The following is a 17258-nucleotide window of genomic DNA, read 5'->3' as shown; positions in this document are numbered from 1 at the left end:
GTGACAAAATTAAGACTACCAAGGAGTCACCCACAGGTACATCTTTGCAGGAAGTCTTTTAAATCCATTTTTGGCCTGGTGACAAGAACAGGAAAGGCGTTCACTTTCAAAACTCTCCCATGTATCCCTAATCAATAGAGCTCACTTTATTCTTATGGTTGTAAAGTAATTATAGAGTGAATTTGGGTGACTTTTATTTAATTTGCCTTTTGTTGTCATTAATTTTTTTCGTGTGCTTTAAACGTAGGACTTAATGTTTAAAGAACTGACTGAATGTGCGTGGGGTCTAAGTAAACTCATATCTAACCCTAATCTTATCTAAAGCTAGAGATGGAAGCTGCGAGTGTGTGTGTTCCTAAAAGCAATGTCTGAACAGGTCATTTGTGCATGCAGGCATGTTGAGTGAGGTGAAGAGCCTTCATTAAAGCACCTTTTTAGAGGTAATCTAAGAGACAGCTGCTGTCTCCCATCTGCAGGACCCCCACTGGCAAACAGGAAGGGTGACTGAGTAATCTCAGAGTATAAGGTGCTCAGCAGAAGAGGAACAGAAGATATGATCTGAAAAACATCAAAAGACGCTCTGAGCTGCTTTTTCAGCCAAAACGCTCTTTTTAGAGTCTAATACAAACCAGGTTTACAGCTTACCCAAAGCATAAAATAGTCCAAAATATGATAGGTATTAACAGAAAAGCACAATGGAAATTTTACAGTACACTGTCCTCAGTAATTTTCAGTTTACGGATTAAAAAAGGACAGTTACTTGATATGCTGTAGTAGCCATTTAAAAGTAAATTCTAGCAGAAGAAAAAAGGTATTTTGGAGTCTGTGTACAAAGAGAGATGTTCAAATCCAGATCTTCTCTGCAAAAGGGGAGAAGACATGACAAAGACGAATGGAAAGGAAGCTAAGGGGGTGTGTGTTCAAACAAACTTGGTGGGCTGAAGATGAATCTTGTGGAGTACAACAAAAACCAGAGTCACGGCTTTGACATCAATTAAGAGAAAAATCTCCCTCAATCCATAAACCGCATTGATGCCGGGCTGTTTGTGAGCTGCCAAGCAGTCTAGAACAAAACATGTGCACGTGCACACACACAAACAAACTTAGTCCATGACCTCAGCGTAGTGAATGAGGTCATATTCAGTTAATAAAGAAGCATGTCTTTCACTGTTTATAGTTATTTATATCTTCAACTCTCACCCAGTCTGCTTTCTGTCTACTGTCTAAATGGTGAGAGGAGGACAAAGACAAAGTGGTTCTTCTATAGTGTTGGCAAACATTAATCAAACAGAGAAACACTGAGCTCCTATTGGAGACCATATTCCAGGCCAGATCCATTCAGTGCTATACTATAGTATTTATTGATAACGATGTATGTGAAATTGAGTCAAGATAAACTACAGTGGCTGCATACTGAGTATTGACTGAACATGTCCCCCAGTGTGGTTCACTGATGTCTTTTTTTAAGTAAAAGATGTCCTATAGCAATGAGTAATAAACCACCTAAATCCCCCATTCTAGACCAGAAACAACGTCCCTTGGGGGTTGCATCAAGAAACGCATCCAACATAAAATCGGCCACATCAAAATATGCAGGGCAGCCTGCTGTGTTGACCTCTTATTATTATTAGCTTCAGTCCCGTTGAAAGTTATTATTGCACTAATACATTTGTGGGTCTATTTATCTGTTAGGAAAGCAACGCTGCCTTACACATTTCCCTGAAAGTGGAATGCAGCTCATTGATTGATCATCAGATCTTTACTTGGCATCAGCAGCTCTGTATCATACGGAAACTGCAAAAAGGTACAGTACATTCCTAGTAAATCTTTAAAACAAAAACAAAACAAAAAAAACACACACACACACACACACACACACACGACAACAAAGACATTGTCCAGTCCTCAAAACTTTGTCAGACGTTTCTCAACCCAAAAGCCATTTCAAAACCATATGTTTGTGTGGGCCCTGCACTCTGCAGTTAACCCATTAGACACGGTGAGTATACGCCTGCACAAATTTCCCTTCGTGCCCCCGCTAAAGACTGAAACCATGCAGACACTGGCCACAGACAAACGTCCTCTTTTTGTCTGGAAAGAGTGTCCCATGATGTCTCGGTTACCCAGATAATGCATAAGAATGAGCGGCTTATTTCAAATTTGTGGCTAAAACCAGATTTAGGGATGGCAAGAGGCCTTTCATGACAACAATCCATTGATGCCACAATCATTTCACACTAATGTCTTCCACCAAATTTGACAGAATGTCATTAATGTCCCTGTAGAAATTTCCCTATGTCACAGCAAGAAAGGATGGAGAATTAAGTTACTATGGATCCGAACGTGTGAGTGACCTTCAGAATGTCTTTGTGTCCCTGCCCCCCTCCCCTGGTTGTGCTCAGACAGTGAGTCTCCAGCCCTGCTTATCTTTCTGTCCTCTACAGCAGACCCCCGCTGAGACAGAGAAGTAGAGTTTATTACAGTCCCCAATAATCTGCAACCCCCAAGGAACTCAGATTCATACTACATGGCCTAAAAAATGTGTTTTTTCATTTTCAGACCTGTGTGGTGACAGGGCATGAATTTTATGCCAGAAGAATTATAAAAGACAGCAGATGCTACGAGTTTTGCACTACTTTCAGATTCAAAGAATCACTGTGAAACAATGATGGGAACTTTTTTTGTTCCTAGCACTTAAACATGAAACTAACATTTGTATTAAAACTTTTTTGCTGTCAATGTATCGATTATATCACATGGATGACCAATTTCTCAAATGAGTCACTTGGGGTTTGGTTTTGGGGTCCAAGGATTCAACAGTCAAGCACAGATTGCGATGTGCTTGACTGTTGGACAGACAGTAAGCCTGATCTGTTCACATATGTGTTACCTTATCAGTCAGAAAGCTATGCATTCTCATTTATGAAAAGCAGAAAAAAGAAAATGTGTATTATGGTTGATTTAGTGAAACGCTAATCTATACAAACACATAGCTAACATTAATATGTAGATAGAGGCAAGACTTTTGGTACTAAAACCTTTATGGTTTCCATTTGTACTTCACTGGTAGTCCAAGTGCTACTGGCCATCATGTTTGAGCAAGCTTTGGTTACATGGATGCAGACAGAAGGTGGAGAGCAAAGGAGGGCTGATATTTGCCTAAATGTGCTGGGTAACATAAGCTAGTGAATGGAAATCTTTCCATTTCAAATGGAAAGGACATGAAAATCGTGCCTCAGATATCTACTAACTATACTGAGAGTTCCCTAGCACCAGAAAACAAACAAACAAACAAAAAACTCAGTGGGTTAGCCATTGTGTTTCAAGACTCATGGAATCACAGCTAACAAAACATGTTAAAAATTCTAATTCCATAGCAAAACTGGTGAAATTCACTTGGCTTTGACAACGCCTGAATGTCAAAACTGAAAACCAACAAACCAACATTCAAGGAGTTTTCTGCTTTAAAATCACTGGGTAAAGCACAACCCACAGCTGTCAATCATCCATCCATCCATTTATCCAGTTCAGGATTGACACCTATTCCATAGGGCAAGAGGCGTGGTACAACCTGGACAGGTGCCAGTCTGTCGCAGGGCTGACAATCAACTATATGAAATGTAATGCAAATCACAGAAACCCTAATTCTGCTGATCTCATATTTGCTACAGTGGATGGAGCTGAATATTTTGATCTGACACAGCTTTTTATATCAGTTGCTCTTCCTGATGCAGTCCTTCCAGGGATTTGTGTCTCCTCCCAATGATGAACTGGGGATCTTTTGCATGTTAAGCATACATGTTAACCATTACACCATGGATACAAATGAAATGCTAATAAAATACATTTTAAGATCTGTCCAACCTGGACAGATCTTAAAATGTATTTTGACAGATCAAAGTCTGCACTTTAAATTCCACCAAATGTCATTACAAATATCACAAACAAAGACACACAGATCTTTTTAGCACGCTAAAGAAGCAGCAAAAGCAGAACAAGTCACAACTTTGGCACAGAGTTCCACCAGTGGATCATTTCTGCTGTTAGACTGGGAACCAATCTCCAGAGTGCTGCCAGCAGTTGACTTTGTTTGTTTCCTTGCTTTTGTGCTGTAAGACCTGACATGTGTAACACTGAATATTAGTGCGCTGAGCATAAGTGAAATGGGCCCAGAGGCAGTAGCATCATGTTCTGAAATCTGAAACGGCCCTAAAGACGAAAGCCACCCTCAGGGGTCTCTCTGAATGGAGTCAGGTCTTGCAGGGAGAGAAGCCGGTGATTTATAGGAAAGCAGAGGGACACGAGGAGAAAAAGGAGAGGGGTTAGAAGTCTGACAATTATCCTTTCGAGAATGTTGGAAGGGGGGCTGGGAATCAAGTAATCACAGGTTACCTCCACTGCTACCTTGGAGGTGCAATTCCATCCCCGCAATTCCATCCCCTCAGCACCGACAGACAAAGCACAGTGGGGGTATCAGGTGGCCCACTTTACCTTCCCCTGGTGAAAGCAAAAGGCTGGCCTACACCAACCTAATGAGCTAGACCAGAGGAGGGCACACACAAACACACTCATTTAGGCCACAAAAATCATATGCACTCATCTAACACAGCAGCTCTAGTCTCGCATCCATTAATGAAACTCTCAATTCCCCCAAAGCCCCCCAAAAAGCTTCTGCCAAAACAATCAAACCTTGCCAAGACTAAAGACAAAGCAGTCGAATTTACTGACCCAAACCACGGCCACATCCTCCACATCAACCATTCCCCGTCAGAGAAAAGTCGTCTACAGAGTGGAATCCGTACCAAAAACAACTTATGGCACGCCATCAATCTGTCTCTAGGCTGAGTTATTTGGAAATATCAACGTTGCAACACCATTAATACCAACACAATTACTCTGAGGACATTTAATCAAATGTGGTGTTGGAGGCATTTTGCAAGACAAAGCCATAAATTTTTTGCTGCAAATCCATGCCTGCAGGTTGTGTGAAAAGGAGACTGCATTTAAATATGTGTGTGTGTTTGTTGGTCCAGGATGAGGAGCGGCAATGTCAAGGGACTAATCAATCTGATAAGGCAATACAGGTGGCAGGGAAGGGCACAGAGGCTGGCAGACGAAAGCAAGCATGGGGCCAAACTCCCCACCTCCCCTTTCAGGCCGCTGTTCCTCCAACTGCCACCATCCAGTGGTCTTAGGATTGTTTGACTTTCTTCTCTAAACTTCTACCTACTTCAAAAATCTGTGCCAAAATCATCTGCTATTTGATGAAACACGAATAAAGAACAGTACGAATCCCTGACTAACTGGATATTGCAAAGTACATTTTTATGACTTGAAAAGGGGGAGGGGAATCAAATTTTTCAGACCAAATCTTTTTCTCGTATTTTACTGTCATCGTTGCCTTTCTTTTTTATCCTCTTTGTTTGGCTGCTGCAGCAAATAAGACAAAAAAAAAAAAAAACACTCAAGGAAGGAGGTTTTTTCTTGGATGGCTGCCCAGCTGTCAGATTCATACAGAAACACCGTCTCACTTTAGTCCTGTTCACTTCTGCAGTGTACGGATCATCGTGTAAGAAGAGCATTTCATCCCATTCCCAAAGGGTCATGGATTTTACATTTTAATGAGGCTTTATTGCCCACACAACAGTGATCGAATGTTTGGCGATCTTCAGTGGAATGACACCACAGCCTCTGACTCAAACTGCAAGTCTGATTGATAGTTGATCAGTAAATGGAGAGAGCACAGTAGAGATCGTGGGAGTTTGTGAGGGGGTGTGGGGGGTTACTGTCCCAGAGCACATAATTAAAGAGTGTAACACTCTCTCCAGCAGACCATTAGTCCAACACAGCCTATTACTGCGAAGCCACTAGACTTAGCTGAGAAGGCATCTTGACCTCAAACACGTTGAGACTCAGTTACCCACACACCCACACTCTCAGTTTGATAAATTATAGCCCTGGGGCATCTTCTGTCAAATGGGACCAGCAGCTGGCCTTCATAATGTCATTTACTGTACACAGCGTAGAAATTATAGCCTTTCCCATTTTATTCATCTCCACATGAACCCATAATGTATATCTTAAAATACGACAGTCAAAAGGGAGAAACTCATATGTCGATGATAGACTGGTGCATCACTTGGACAATATTTATGGCCAAGATGATGAACATTTCATGGTTTAGACCCACTGGAATTGAATTTACTGTCCCCATATAAAGATGCATTTATCGATGTCAGGCTTTCATTCATCCTGGAGTTTCCCCAACCACTGGATGGCTGTGGTATGAGATCCTGCCCTCAAAGAGCCACTAGTCTTAAAATAATCATTCATTAAGTGCAAGTCTTAGCTGTCCGAGTCAAATTACAGTTTGAAAGCTATTTCAGAGCCTTTTCCACACTGACAAAAAAAAATGAAAAAAATAAACCAGAGAGGAAATAAATACTAAATTTTTGGGATTCCCAAAAGGAAAGTGCTCAGATTTAAGGATCTTCAATTAAAGACTGGAATGCAAAACCACTATCAAGCAGAAGAATTACAAAGCACTGGAGCTGTGGTGTTTGCTACTCGCCACAATGGAAAATGCCAACAGCAGCAGCTTCCATTCATACCCAGTGCACAATGAAATGTTTAAGACATGATACAGGCCCGGCAGGCTTAATTGCTTTATGACAGAACAAGACTATAATCAAAGGAGCGCAGGCCTCCGCCCCAGATAAAGTGGGGAGGTGCAAGGAGGGTGGGGGCATTGATAACCATATCTGGAAGGATGAAAGGACCCGCTATATATAGCATGTCATCCAGGGTGACTTTTGTTTTCAATTGGATATTGACTCTTATCAGGTTGACATTTTAGATACAGTCTTCTGGTGACATTTAGAACTTGTTACAATTACACCAACCTCCATTTGATGTCCGACCAGCCAATTACAGATGTCATTTTCGCTATTCCTGTCAGGTAAATCTTTACACAGCATGTCAGAGTGTGCAGCACCCATGTGTGTATGACACTAAGCTCAGTGTGTGCTTGTGCACGTGTCTGTTCAGACATTGCCTCTGCTGGGTCCTTGCATTCCAGCGGCTGTTCTAACATGTTGTAAATACAAGGTGTTAGAGAAACATAGAAAGAGAGTAGTGGAAATATAGCAAATACTGCTGGTTATGGTGTGTCAGCGGGGGTGTGACAGAATCTAAAATATCATATATAAACAGCATGGTTCACCCGCAATCAGGGCGCAGAGGAGTGTGATCCAAATTTGCTTCTTTCTCAGAAGTTATCAGACAAATAAGAGCATGAAGGTCACGTGGCAATTACTCAAATGGATATTTGCACAAAATAAAAGGAGATTTTTTTAAAGCCACTGTGCATCAGCTTATATGCCAGCCAAAAAGCAAATATTCTCTTAAAAATAAAAACCCTTTCATGAGTTACATGACCAACTTTCAGCTTCTAGGTATCCAAGACAACAGACAGATTAGAAAAGCAACAACATCTGGTTGCTTATTCCAACATCAGCCAAGAAATGTGTCAGATCTGACAGAACATCCCCACCATTCACCCACCGCGTACTGTACCAGCCGACGTCCTCAACCTCCATAAAACACCAAACAGTAAATAAATAAATAAGACTGATGAAACCCCATTTAAGCCTAAATCAAAGCGGCACGCTAACATTTAACACACGCGCACAAAATAAACAGGGTACGTGAAGGTAAACAAAAATAAAGAAACTAAAATAAGTAATAAAAATAATAAGCTTCACATATACAAAACGAAATGAGTGCTAAAAAATGAATATATATACACATTTTCACAAGTTTCAGGTATTACCATCCAAAGGACTGCTGCTACAGATCTGTGAGCTACACAGGTATGTTTGTCAAACAAGACTTTAAGAAAACAATGAAAACACACTCGAGCACATTTTCCACTGTTTTAACCACCTACATGGCCCCTTCTCTGTTACAGGGAAACTTGGCTGTAGTTTGAATGCGCTTATGAGAAGCAGAAAAAAAACAACCTAAAACTAAATTCTAGTGCCAAATAACAGTGGTGCAAAAAAAAAAAAAAAAACAACCCTCCGTCCACCTCTTGCTCGGACCCACTGACATGCAGATTCAAGCCCGGTTCGCGCCGTTGTTGTCCGTGCATTTTCTTACCTGGACTCCGGCTGAGAAGCAAAGTTAGGAGGGCGCCCCACAGCACCGCGGCCAGCTGCATCGTGGACCCCGCTTTTTTCTCGCTTCTCTGGGCTTCCCTTCCCCTTCTTCCCTCCTCCTCCTCCTCTTCTTCTTCTCCTCTTCTTCTTCTCCTGTGCACAATTAAATATCAACAGGCTTCTTTTACAAGAAGACGCTCCGGCTTTCACCCTAACCTCATAGCATGACTGGCTTTTTATCCCCCTTTCTCTCGGCGACCTCCTCCGCCTCCTCCTCTTGTGTGCGATAACGCGACAAAACCGGGATTAAAAAAGTTAACTCTGAGCTGAACGGCTCGGCTACGGTCTCCAACATGTTGTGCTGTGGTTCCCGACTCTGTGGACACGAAAAGGAGCTGTGGACTGTACCATGAGAAGGTTTAAGGGGGTGCTCCGTATGTATGATTCGGTTCCGCTAAATTAAAGTAAAGGTAATTTGCTGAAAATGATTTATTATTATCGTATAATAAGTTATATGACAGAATAAAGCAATAGTCTCCCTCAAGTTCTTTCTTTTCTAGGTGTTATTTTTCTTCATACCGCTTTCTGTTCCCCTATCCCGAAAGAAATCGAATCGACCAAAAAAAAAGAAAAATCTCTGCTCTCTGTATCACATTGTAAAGTTGCGTCTTTTTAAAAGGCTGGTGGTCCACAGAGGCGAAAGAAAGAAAGAAAGAAAGAAAGAAAGAAAGAACAACAACCTGCATTTGGGGCAATGAGTGAACAGCTTTTTTCTCTTTAGGTTTCCTCATTCTTACTTTGCTTTCCTTTTTTCTCTCTTTTTTCTTTAGACATTTGGTTGCAGCACGGGGTGGGGGGGACTTCCCTGTTGTCACTTCAGTCATTGGAGGCAAATGACAGAGCAGTGGTTTTTACAGTGTGGTGTAATGACCATGAGATGAGGTCATTACACAGTCATTATTCAGTAGGCCTACCACAGATTTGCAAAAGTTGCCGGAGGGAAGTAATGGCTATATTAAAAGGTAATTAATTCCAAAATAAGGTCGCTGTGGAAGCATTATTTCTTTCCCCTGAATTAGCTTACAAAACGTTCCAGTGGGGATGACATAGTTACACCACAAATTGATACCATGCAGTTCTGTCCAAAAAAAAGGTCACAAAACTCATTAGGAGACACACATTGCACAACCCTGTGGTAACATGAAAGAGATTCCACCAAGCATAGAGAAGTTTTTAAACAAAATAAAGCGATTTTACCTCAGACTGCAAAACTAGATAGTATATTGTAGCAATTGCACATGCACTGAATTACATTCAGATGAGCTTGTAATCTGAAACATGTGACATGTTTTGGAAATATTTATTTATATGTAAAATTCATAAAAAGGCTGATGGTAGAAGAAAACCAGCTTCCCTCCCTCTGCAGCGATTCTCTTCTATTTTCTTCTATTTTGTTAGAAATGTATAAAAAGAGAAGAAAAAAAATCCCTGTTTCGTAAATATCCCAATCACACCCTTGTTAAAGGGTCCCAAATTGAATACAAATTACATTTGCGGTGGTTGAAAATCAAGGCTAATTGCAAACTTTGTGTATTTTTTTTATTTTTATTTTGCTTCAGCCTGACATTCATTATGTTTCTGCACTGCAGAGAGAGCTGGTGCCAGCGGCGGCAGAAAAGAAGGACAAATAGCTCTACAGAAGATGCTCAGAGTGCAGAGAGTCAGTGCAGAACGTGGCTTTAGTGTCAGTGAAAAGTTATGAAAAGCTTACAGTAAGCCTCTAAAAAACACTCATGAAAAAAGCAAGGTTTGCAGTATGACTGTAACCACTGGGTACTTGTTAGCTGCAGTGAGTTGTGATACTCAGAATTTTGTTGGAATTTATTATAAGAGTGTGACTGCATATTTACAATATGAAGATCAAATTTTAAACATACCGCCCAGCACACTCACATGTCCACAGTCTCTTTGACTGGAAGCAAGGCTTTAGACTCCACTTTCTAATTATGAGGCAGCTTTAGTTGGGATGTGAGCTCCCGCCTTCCTAAACAGGACATCATCATTCAGCACACGCATCCTCTCCACTCTCCTGCGGCGTATCCATCAGAGTATTACATTTCATCCCAATAAAAGTGCTCTGCAATGTCACTTATTCTTGATTCGATGCAGAGCATTTTAATGAACAATGCTTTGGACAAATGACTTAGGCTGTCTTAAGAGAGAAAAAAACATTAAGCCACTGAACAGTTCACTCATTTATTGCTTTTGTAGATAACAGATCTATATCTTGAGATTATATTTGTGTGTATAAGACTCTGTAAGAGTATAAATATACAAGAGGCACAAATACTACAGTGTAGCACAGTGGCACATTATATAACCTTTAAGGAAACTACTTCCTTCAGAAATGTTGGAAAGACTTTGAGATGAAGGGTGGTGCTGCCACTCAAGCTATTAACAAATGATCCTTAGATGTAGCTGGATGCAAAAGGTGTATCCTCTGCCAAGGCCAATTCCCTATTTAGCACTTTTAAAGAAAGTAATGGAGATTTACACCAAAAGTGTGTGGGTTCTCCCTGTGCTTGTCCATCACTAAGTTACATGACATTCGACTGTGTAGCTTTTGAATAATCTTGTCAAAAGACAGATTGTATGCACTCCATACTGTATATAAATGCCACTTGTTTTGCACATATTCAACTCTGTATATTTTATATATTTTATTATTATTATTATTATTATTATTATTATTATTATTATTATTTTATTTTTATTTTTTTTACTATTTAATTTGTAAAAATGTGTATACACACACACACACACGTAGGAAAATATTTAGTATACACATCCAGAAATGCATACACTATTATATATTGTACATATATTTATTAGTTTCAGGTTGGCCATTCTTGTATTTTGCTCGTTTGTGTTGTTGTGTTTGCACATCTCTGTTGCTTGTGGGGCTCGCACACAAGAATTTCACTCGCATGTGCTGTGCCAGTGTGCCTGCACATGTGATGTGACAATAAAAGTGATTTGATTTGATTTGATTTGATTTGACAAAAGAGCACTGATCACATACTGGAGCTCAATGTATATCATTCAAGGACCACAGACATTACAGAAAACAGTTTCTGAAACTGCAAACACCTGAGATTAATAAAAGTGATGCTAGGCCATATTCATATTGCAGCAGTCTAGAAGAGCCCAGAGTTATGGCTTGAAAATATTTCCCCTCTGTGCAATATCTACCACCGACTGTGATGACAGAGGGGGATCAAGACCTGGGTGTGGTGAACTCTGGGTGGCTGGCCTGGCTGGAGCGTGAGCCTGATAGCAGCTCTGGCCCTCTTTCACTTCCCATCCTGTCTCTGTGTGAAGAGATGGAGACATTTAATTATAACCTGTGATTAATGCGTCCGCAGTGGGCCGGGAGGCTGTCTCCACAGCAGCAAGGGATTTCGTTCAGGTCTCAGACTTGTCTCACAAACGCACACACTGGGAATGACTTTGTATGGTCTTGCAAGCACTGCTCTTACTATCTGCCCAGAGAACCTCATCATTTAAAGTGTCAAAATGTCACACCAGCTTTCCTCTGACTTTTATATTCTCTGACCCATTCTAGGATGCCACTGGTATCTGACACCTTTTGGTCTGTGCAACATATGGAGTGACAGTGTGAGTCTGTGTGTGTCTGTATGTATGTGTATGTGTGATGCAGGGAGAACAGCTGTGGGTTAATCACTTTAGCTTCCGCTGATAAATAAAGAAGCGTGCTTGGAGAGGACGAGGCCACCGCAGACAGAAAATCAGGCAGGTGCTCTAAGTTTGTCTTGTACTTTTTAAAACTGTGTGTTATTTGCATGTGTGTATGTGAATGTGTGTGTGTGTATCAAAGACACAACCTTCTTTTTTTGCCACTAGCTTATAATAAGTCTTCCCTGAGACGTATTCGATTCATTTCTTACCCATCTTCCCTTCTCTCTCACATGTAAGTTAATATACAGCATAATAACTCGAAACAGAGCTCATAGGAAACAGAGCTCATTTTTGGAGTGTAGCAATTATTAGCAAAGTAGGTATATTATTCCTATGACCTCATATGGCCTGTGAAGGAGATATATTCTAGACTTTTAACTGTGTTTTCACATTTTTCCATCTTTTCCCACTGATAAAGAAGAATAATTTCTTTATCATGTAGAAAAAGTGAACTGTTGTGTTAGATTAAGATATCTCATTGATTAATTGTGTAGTTAAACTTCTTTTCACTGACAGAAGTTGTAGTTTCACTTGTCCAGCTAAGCCTAGATTTTCAGTCCCCCAAAAAACTATGAACACAGTTGTCTCATTGCATACTCAATCATCCAGTTACCGGTAAGTGTCCAAAAGTTGATTCTGTTCATCTGGACATAGCGTTTAAAACGCTACGTCCAGATGAACAGAATCAACCTTTGGAGATTTACTTTCCTGGATGATTGAGAATGCATTAAGACATCCAGTTAAGTGACTTCCACAGAGACTGAACAAGTCTGAAGACGAAACGTTTCTTCCACTGAAAACACTATGCCCAGATAAACTCTGGTCGTGTCCAAATTCATGGGCTGCATCCTCCTGAGGCCGCATTTGTAGACCAATTACGTCACAGTGATGCGCCGAAGGCTGTCCAAATTCTTAGACTCCTCCAAATGCAGCCGACAAATGTGTCCTCCTTTTCCCTGAATTTGAATGATGGGTCGGGTGTGTCCTTCGTGGCCCACCATATCCCAGAATTCATAGCGCGGCCCAGCCAAACTCCAGTTTCCAACAATGGCGGCCGCTACTAAGTTTTAAAATTACTCATACTAATCTTTCTGGGTCACAAAATAAACTTTTAACATATTTTCAGACGAGAAAGTAGCTGTGTAAACATCAAATATCTGCTCGGTTTATCAAGATATCGCATATTTGCAAAAGTGCTTCGACGTTTTCAGAGACGTCTGCTACCCACCAGCTCGATAGCTAGCCGGGAGCTCGAGGGTCACTGATGCAGCCGAGAACGGCACAACTCCCGGCACATCATTTTCAGATCACCGCGGACTTTTGCTACTCGGGTTAAACGTAATATATAAGTCACTTAGACAACCTAAAAATGTTATTGTTGGGCTTTTTTCCAGTGTTTTGTTTGTTCGTGAGTAAATCGGTTTGGCTGAGATTAAAGTTATTAGATTAGATAAAATAAAACTTTATTAATCCCCCGGGTGGGTTCCTCCTTGGTTTTTACACAGCTGACTAAACGTCAAATAGAAAACTGATAAAACAGAAGTATGAGATGGTCGAGAATTTACACCAGTGTCCTGTTATATTTTAGATAGCAAGGAGCAGACGGCTGAGTTTATTAAACTCCACCGAGACAGCGGTGACGCTAATCAGAAGGCTAGACCGTCCAATTTCCCCAACCGTTTACTTACGGCCTACCCGACCTTCTGAGGACCCGGCCCACGTAGACCGCGACCGCCCATGAATTTGGACACGACCAGAATCTACCTTTTGGGTATGAACAGAATTGGTGACAAAGGGCACCCCTGATGGAGTTCAGCACCCTTGAGTCTAACTGATTGCGGACAAAGCTACATCAGTACTGGGATCGAACATGCCATACTCCTGAAGCACCCCCCAAAAGTATACCTCTAAGAATGTGATCAAATACTTATTCCAAGTCCACAAAACACACTTCAATTGGTTTGGAAAACTTCCACACATCCTCAAATATCCTTAAGAGGATGAAGAGCTTCAACTAACAAAGCGACTCTCCTCTCTAGTACCTCTAGCCACTGCCACACACAACTCTCTGCATGTCCTCCTTCACTACAACCATGAATCTTTGCTTTATATGAGCACAAAATGTAACACTGCTCTAAATAAATGCCAATGTTTCTGTGTAACTGCACGACATGTTAGAAGTGACTTTTATTTTAAGAATGTGGAATTTTCTGAGCTGAGAGGCCAAACAGTATGAATGCAGCTTTACGCTATATGTAGCTTTTAGCAAAGTTAACCATATCAAACCACCAGAATAGTCTTTTAAAAATTATAACGCTGATGGAGGATTCTTTTACTTCTTCCAGTCTCCCTCTTTTCTTTCTGTTTCTTTTGGCCATGATGTAAGCAAAGACCCTTATTAAATTTAGCAGGGGAACCCGACCACACCACAGTCCGCATGGACAGGATTGGCTGCTGTGCCACCACATAAACTCGCGCGCGCGCACACACACACACACACGCACACACACACACTGCATCCTGCTGTGGCGTGGTTTGGAGCCCAACAGCCCGTTCTGTGGCCATTCTAACTACAGGGCTTTTCTCTGTGAGGTTTATTTTCGTGGATGCTCTGCTTGCTCCATGTTCTTCTTGTACAATGGGCTCATTTACATGTGGTCAAAATCAAACACACACACTGACATGGCTTTCACTTTGGTTTATTGTTTGAGTTCGAAGCATTGAGCTGTTTTTAATTTTCTTTCTTGCCCTAAGTTACAACGAGAAGGGCCTTTATTCTCAAAAAGAGGAACACTGGTGTTATTTTAGATTAATTGAAAATGTGGCTTTTGTTTTACCAAAGAGTACTGATGTTATAAGGAGTTTATGTCTTACATATACTAACAAATGTAAAAAGACATAAGTGACTGACATAAGTACTGCTTTATTCTTGATGACTGGTTTAAATCCAGACTTTTCCAAATGAAACTTCCTAAAAATAAAAAAAAACCCAGCTGTCTTCATCAGTAAATGTTCTCCAAATAAGAACTCATGTATTTCACTGTTTGACTGTTTCTTTAAGGGTCAGATGTAAGTGGAGACAGGAAAAAAAGTAAACTGTGAAGGTGCCAAAAAACTCAGTCTCCTCAAATTACTGTATATAGTATTTTATTTTATTCTATTCTGTACAGTTGTGTACTGTATTTATTCTTATTGTATTCTAATTTTTGCCTCATAACTTTTGCACTGTCCACTCCTGCTGTGACAAAACAAATTTCCCACGTGTGGGACTAATAAAGGTTATCTTATCTTATCTTATGACCACTTGAGAGAATTTCCAAAAGACAATTAACCACCCCTATGCATATACCAAATTTAGACTATCGTGACAACTACAGGGTGTGTGGTGTTACCTCCCATAATTCCATTTAAATTGTGTTAAGTTATATGTTATTTAAATGACAGATGTTTCAGGACAGGTGGCTGTAGCTGGTAGCTCTCTGGTAGGCTACACCTCCACTATCTTAATTGTGTTTATACAGTTGGTGCCTTTTGGAGATTTTTAATGTATTTTTCTAACAAAGAATATATCTTGTGCATTTATATTTCAAATAACTGTACAAAGGGAGTACAATTCTAGTTTTTTTAATTTGTAAATTTGGCTACTTAGCTAGTAAGCTTTAAAATTTAGCATTAGCTTGTGCTATCTTGGAGCCATACAATCAAGCTAGTGACGACGAGCTAAGCTAACCATGATATGTAACATCTCATAGATGGCTGTCTTTTATTTATACTAGACAGGCATGTGGCTCTGGCTGGCTTTGCTCATGTATGAAAACACAGACATGTATGTTAAATTCAAAGCACGTTGTGCGCTATTGTCCTGCGTGCTGCACAACAACATTGAATATTTAGTATTTACTGCTGTTTACACTTAGCTAGATTAATGCGATGGTGTTGTGTTTAGTATGTTGCTTTGTTTTTTTTTTGCTTGTTTTCTATTCTCTCTCTCAACAGGTGATCCAGGAGATTGTTTTTCCCTTTCTCACTGTCCCTCTCCCCTTCTGTTTTTCTTTTCCTTCCTCTTTCTCCCTTTCCTATCCCTCACTCATGTCTGTCCCGTCTGTAACAACTGAAAATAAAATAAAAAAAAATAATAAAAAAAAAGGTTGATCAAATGGACCAGTACGGCAATGCCATGATGATGTCAGGGATCGCTGTGTGGCAGGCAGGAGGTCTGCTTCTGCAAACACGGATGAGGTTGCTGGTGGGGCAGCGGGTGGCTGGACGGGCCCCTCGGACCCTCCAGCGGAGACGGGTGCAGGAGTCGGCAGGGTCACGGCTGACCTCACCCGGGGAACCGGAACCGGAGCAGGCAAAGGCTGGGTGTCCATCAACCCCACCCGAGGAGCAGGTACGGGTGCCGGGATGAACGGGGCCTCTGCCAGGCTGGGGACAGAAGCAGGGACCAGCGGGACCTCAGCCACCCTCACCCGAGGAGCTGATACGGGTGCAAGGGAGAGCTGGGCCTAGGGAATAAAGTACAAAACACACAAAAACTGAGAATACTGGGCCCACATGGCCCAGGACCATGACAGATGATCCATTTGGCAAAATAAATCCATTGTGTATCCTTGTTGGTCTTCAGACAACAATTCTGACGGCTAAATAAACAAATGGGACAGGCAAAAAAAAAACCAACAACAAAAAAACCCCCCGTCATGTTATTCTTTTTTAACTTTTGTTACGCTTCCTCGAGGGCAGGAGGGGGTAACACAACAACTGCAGAAACTCGGTACAAGTGTAATAACAAAAACGAGTTTAATGGCAGCTTTTTCACAAAAACAATAACCCAAATTCTTACAACAAGTGTGGGGGAGAAAGGGACAGTTAAGTTGTGCCAAAAAACCCCACCAAAAAGACAAATCCAAAACTTAACTGAACTCTTACCCTAGAAAAACAAAAAAAGGGGAAAAGACCGTAATCCTCAACTCAAAACAAGCTCAAACTTACATGGGTGGCACCAACCTACTTACCTAGTGTTTCTAACAGAAAGGACTCTACGTGAGTAAGTGTATGGGGTCCTCAGACTTGCCTAGTCCTCTTTACTCCCACCACAATCTTCAAACAAAAGAAATACACCAGAGCTCTACACATGTGCCAAACAACTCTAAGCAAGGAAGCAAGAGCTGCACCCAGCCACAAGTGAGTCTCCTTATCAAGGTGTGCACTGTGTGGTTTGTCAAATCAAAGCCTCCTTCCTCTGATTAGCTGGAGATCCCCAAATTGACACCAGCCTGCAGTCTTCTTCTTTGTAAGCTGTCTATTCATTGTATGAGACAATCAATCACATGTACAGCT

General features: G+C 41.0%; 1 protein-coding gene across 2 annotated transcripts in view; it reads right to left on the bottom strand.

Moving 5' to 3' along the window:
- Positions 1-8504, bottom strand: part of lrp4 (low density lipoprotein receptor-related protein 4) — a 111002-nt gene extending 102498 nt beyond the window's left edge. For both annotated transcript variants that reach the window (XM_086294398.1, XM_086294399.1), the window contains exon 1: positions 8161-8504. In XM_086294398.1, the coding sequence (XP_086150524.1) occupies positions 8161-8221 (61 nt within the window). In that variant the 5' untranslated portion in view covers positions 8222-8504. The remainder of the gene's footprint in view (positions 1-8160) is intronic.
- Positions 8505-17258: the final 8754 nt, after the last annotated feature.

This window comes from Aulonocara sp. 'chitande type north' Nkhata Bay, linkage group LG1 (genome assembly GCF_057382095.1).
Source record: "Aulonocara sp. 'chitande type north' Nkhata Bay isolate Kocher_YH1m ecotype deep benthic linkage group LG1, A_spYH_male_GT1.1, whole genome shotgun sequence".
NCBI lineage: Eukaryota > Metazoa > Chordata > Actinopteri > Cichliformes > Cichlidae > Aulonocara > Aulonocara sp. 'chitande type north' Nkhata Bay.
This window is presented reverse-complemented; position numbering and strand designations above follow the sequence as displayed.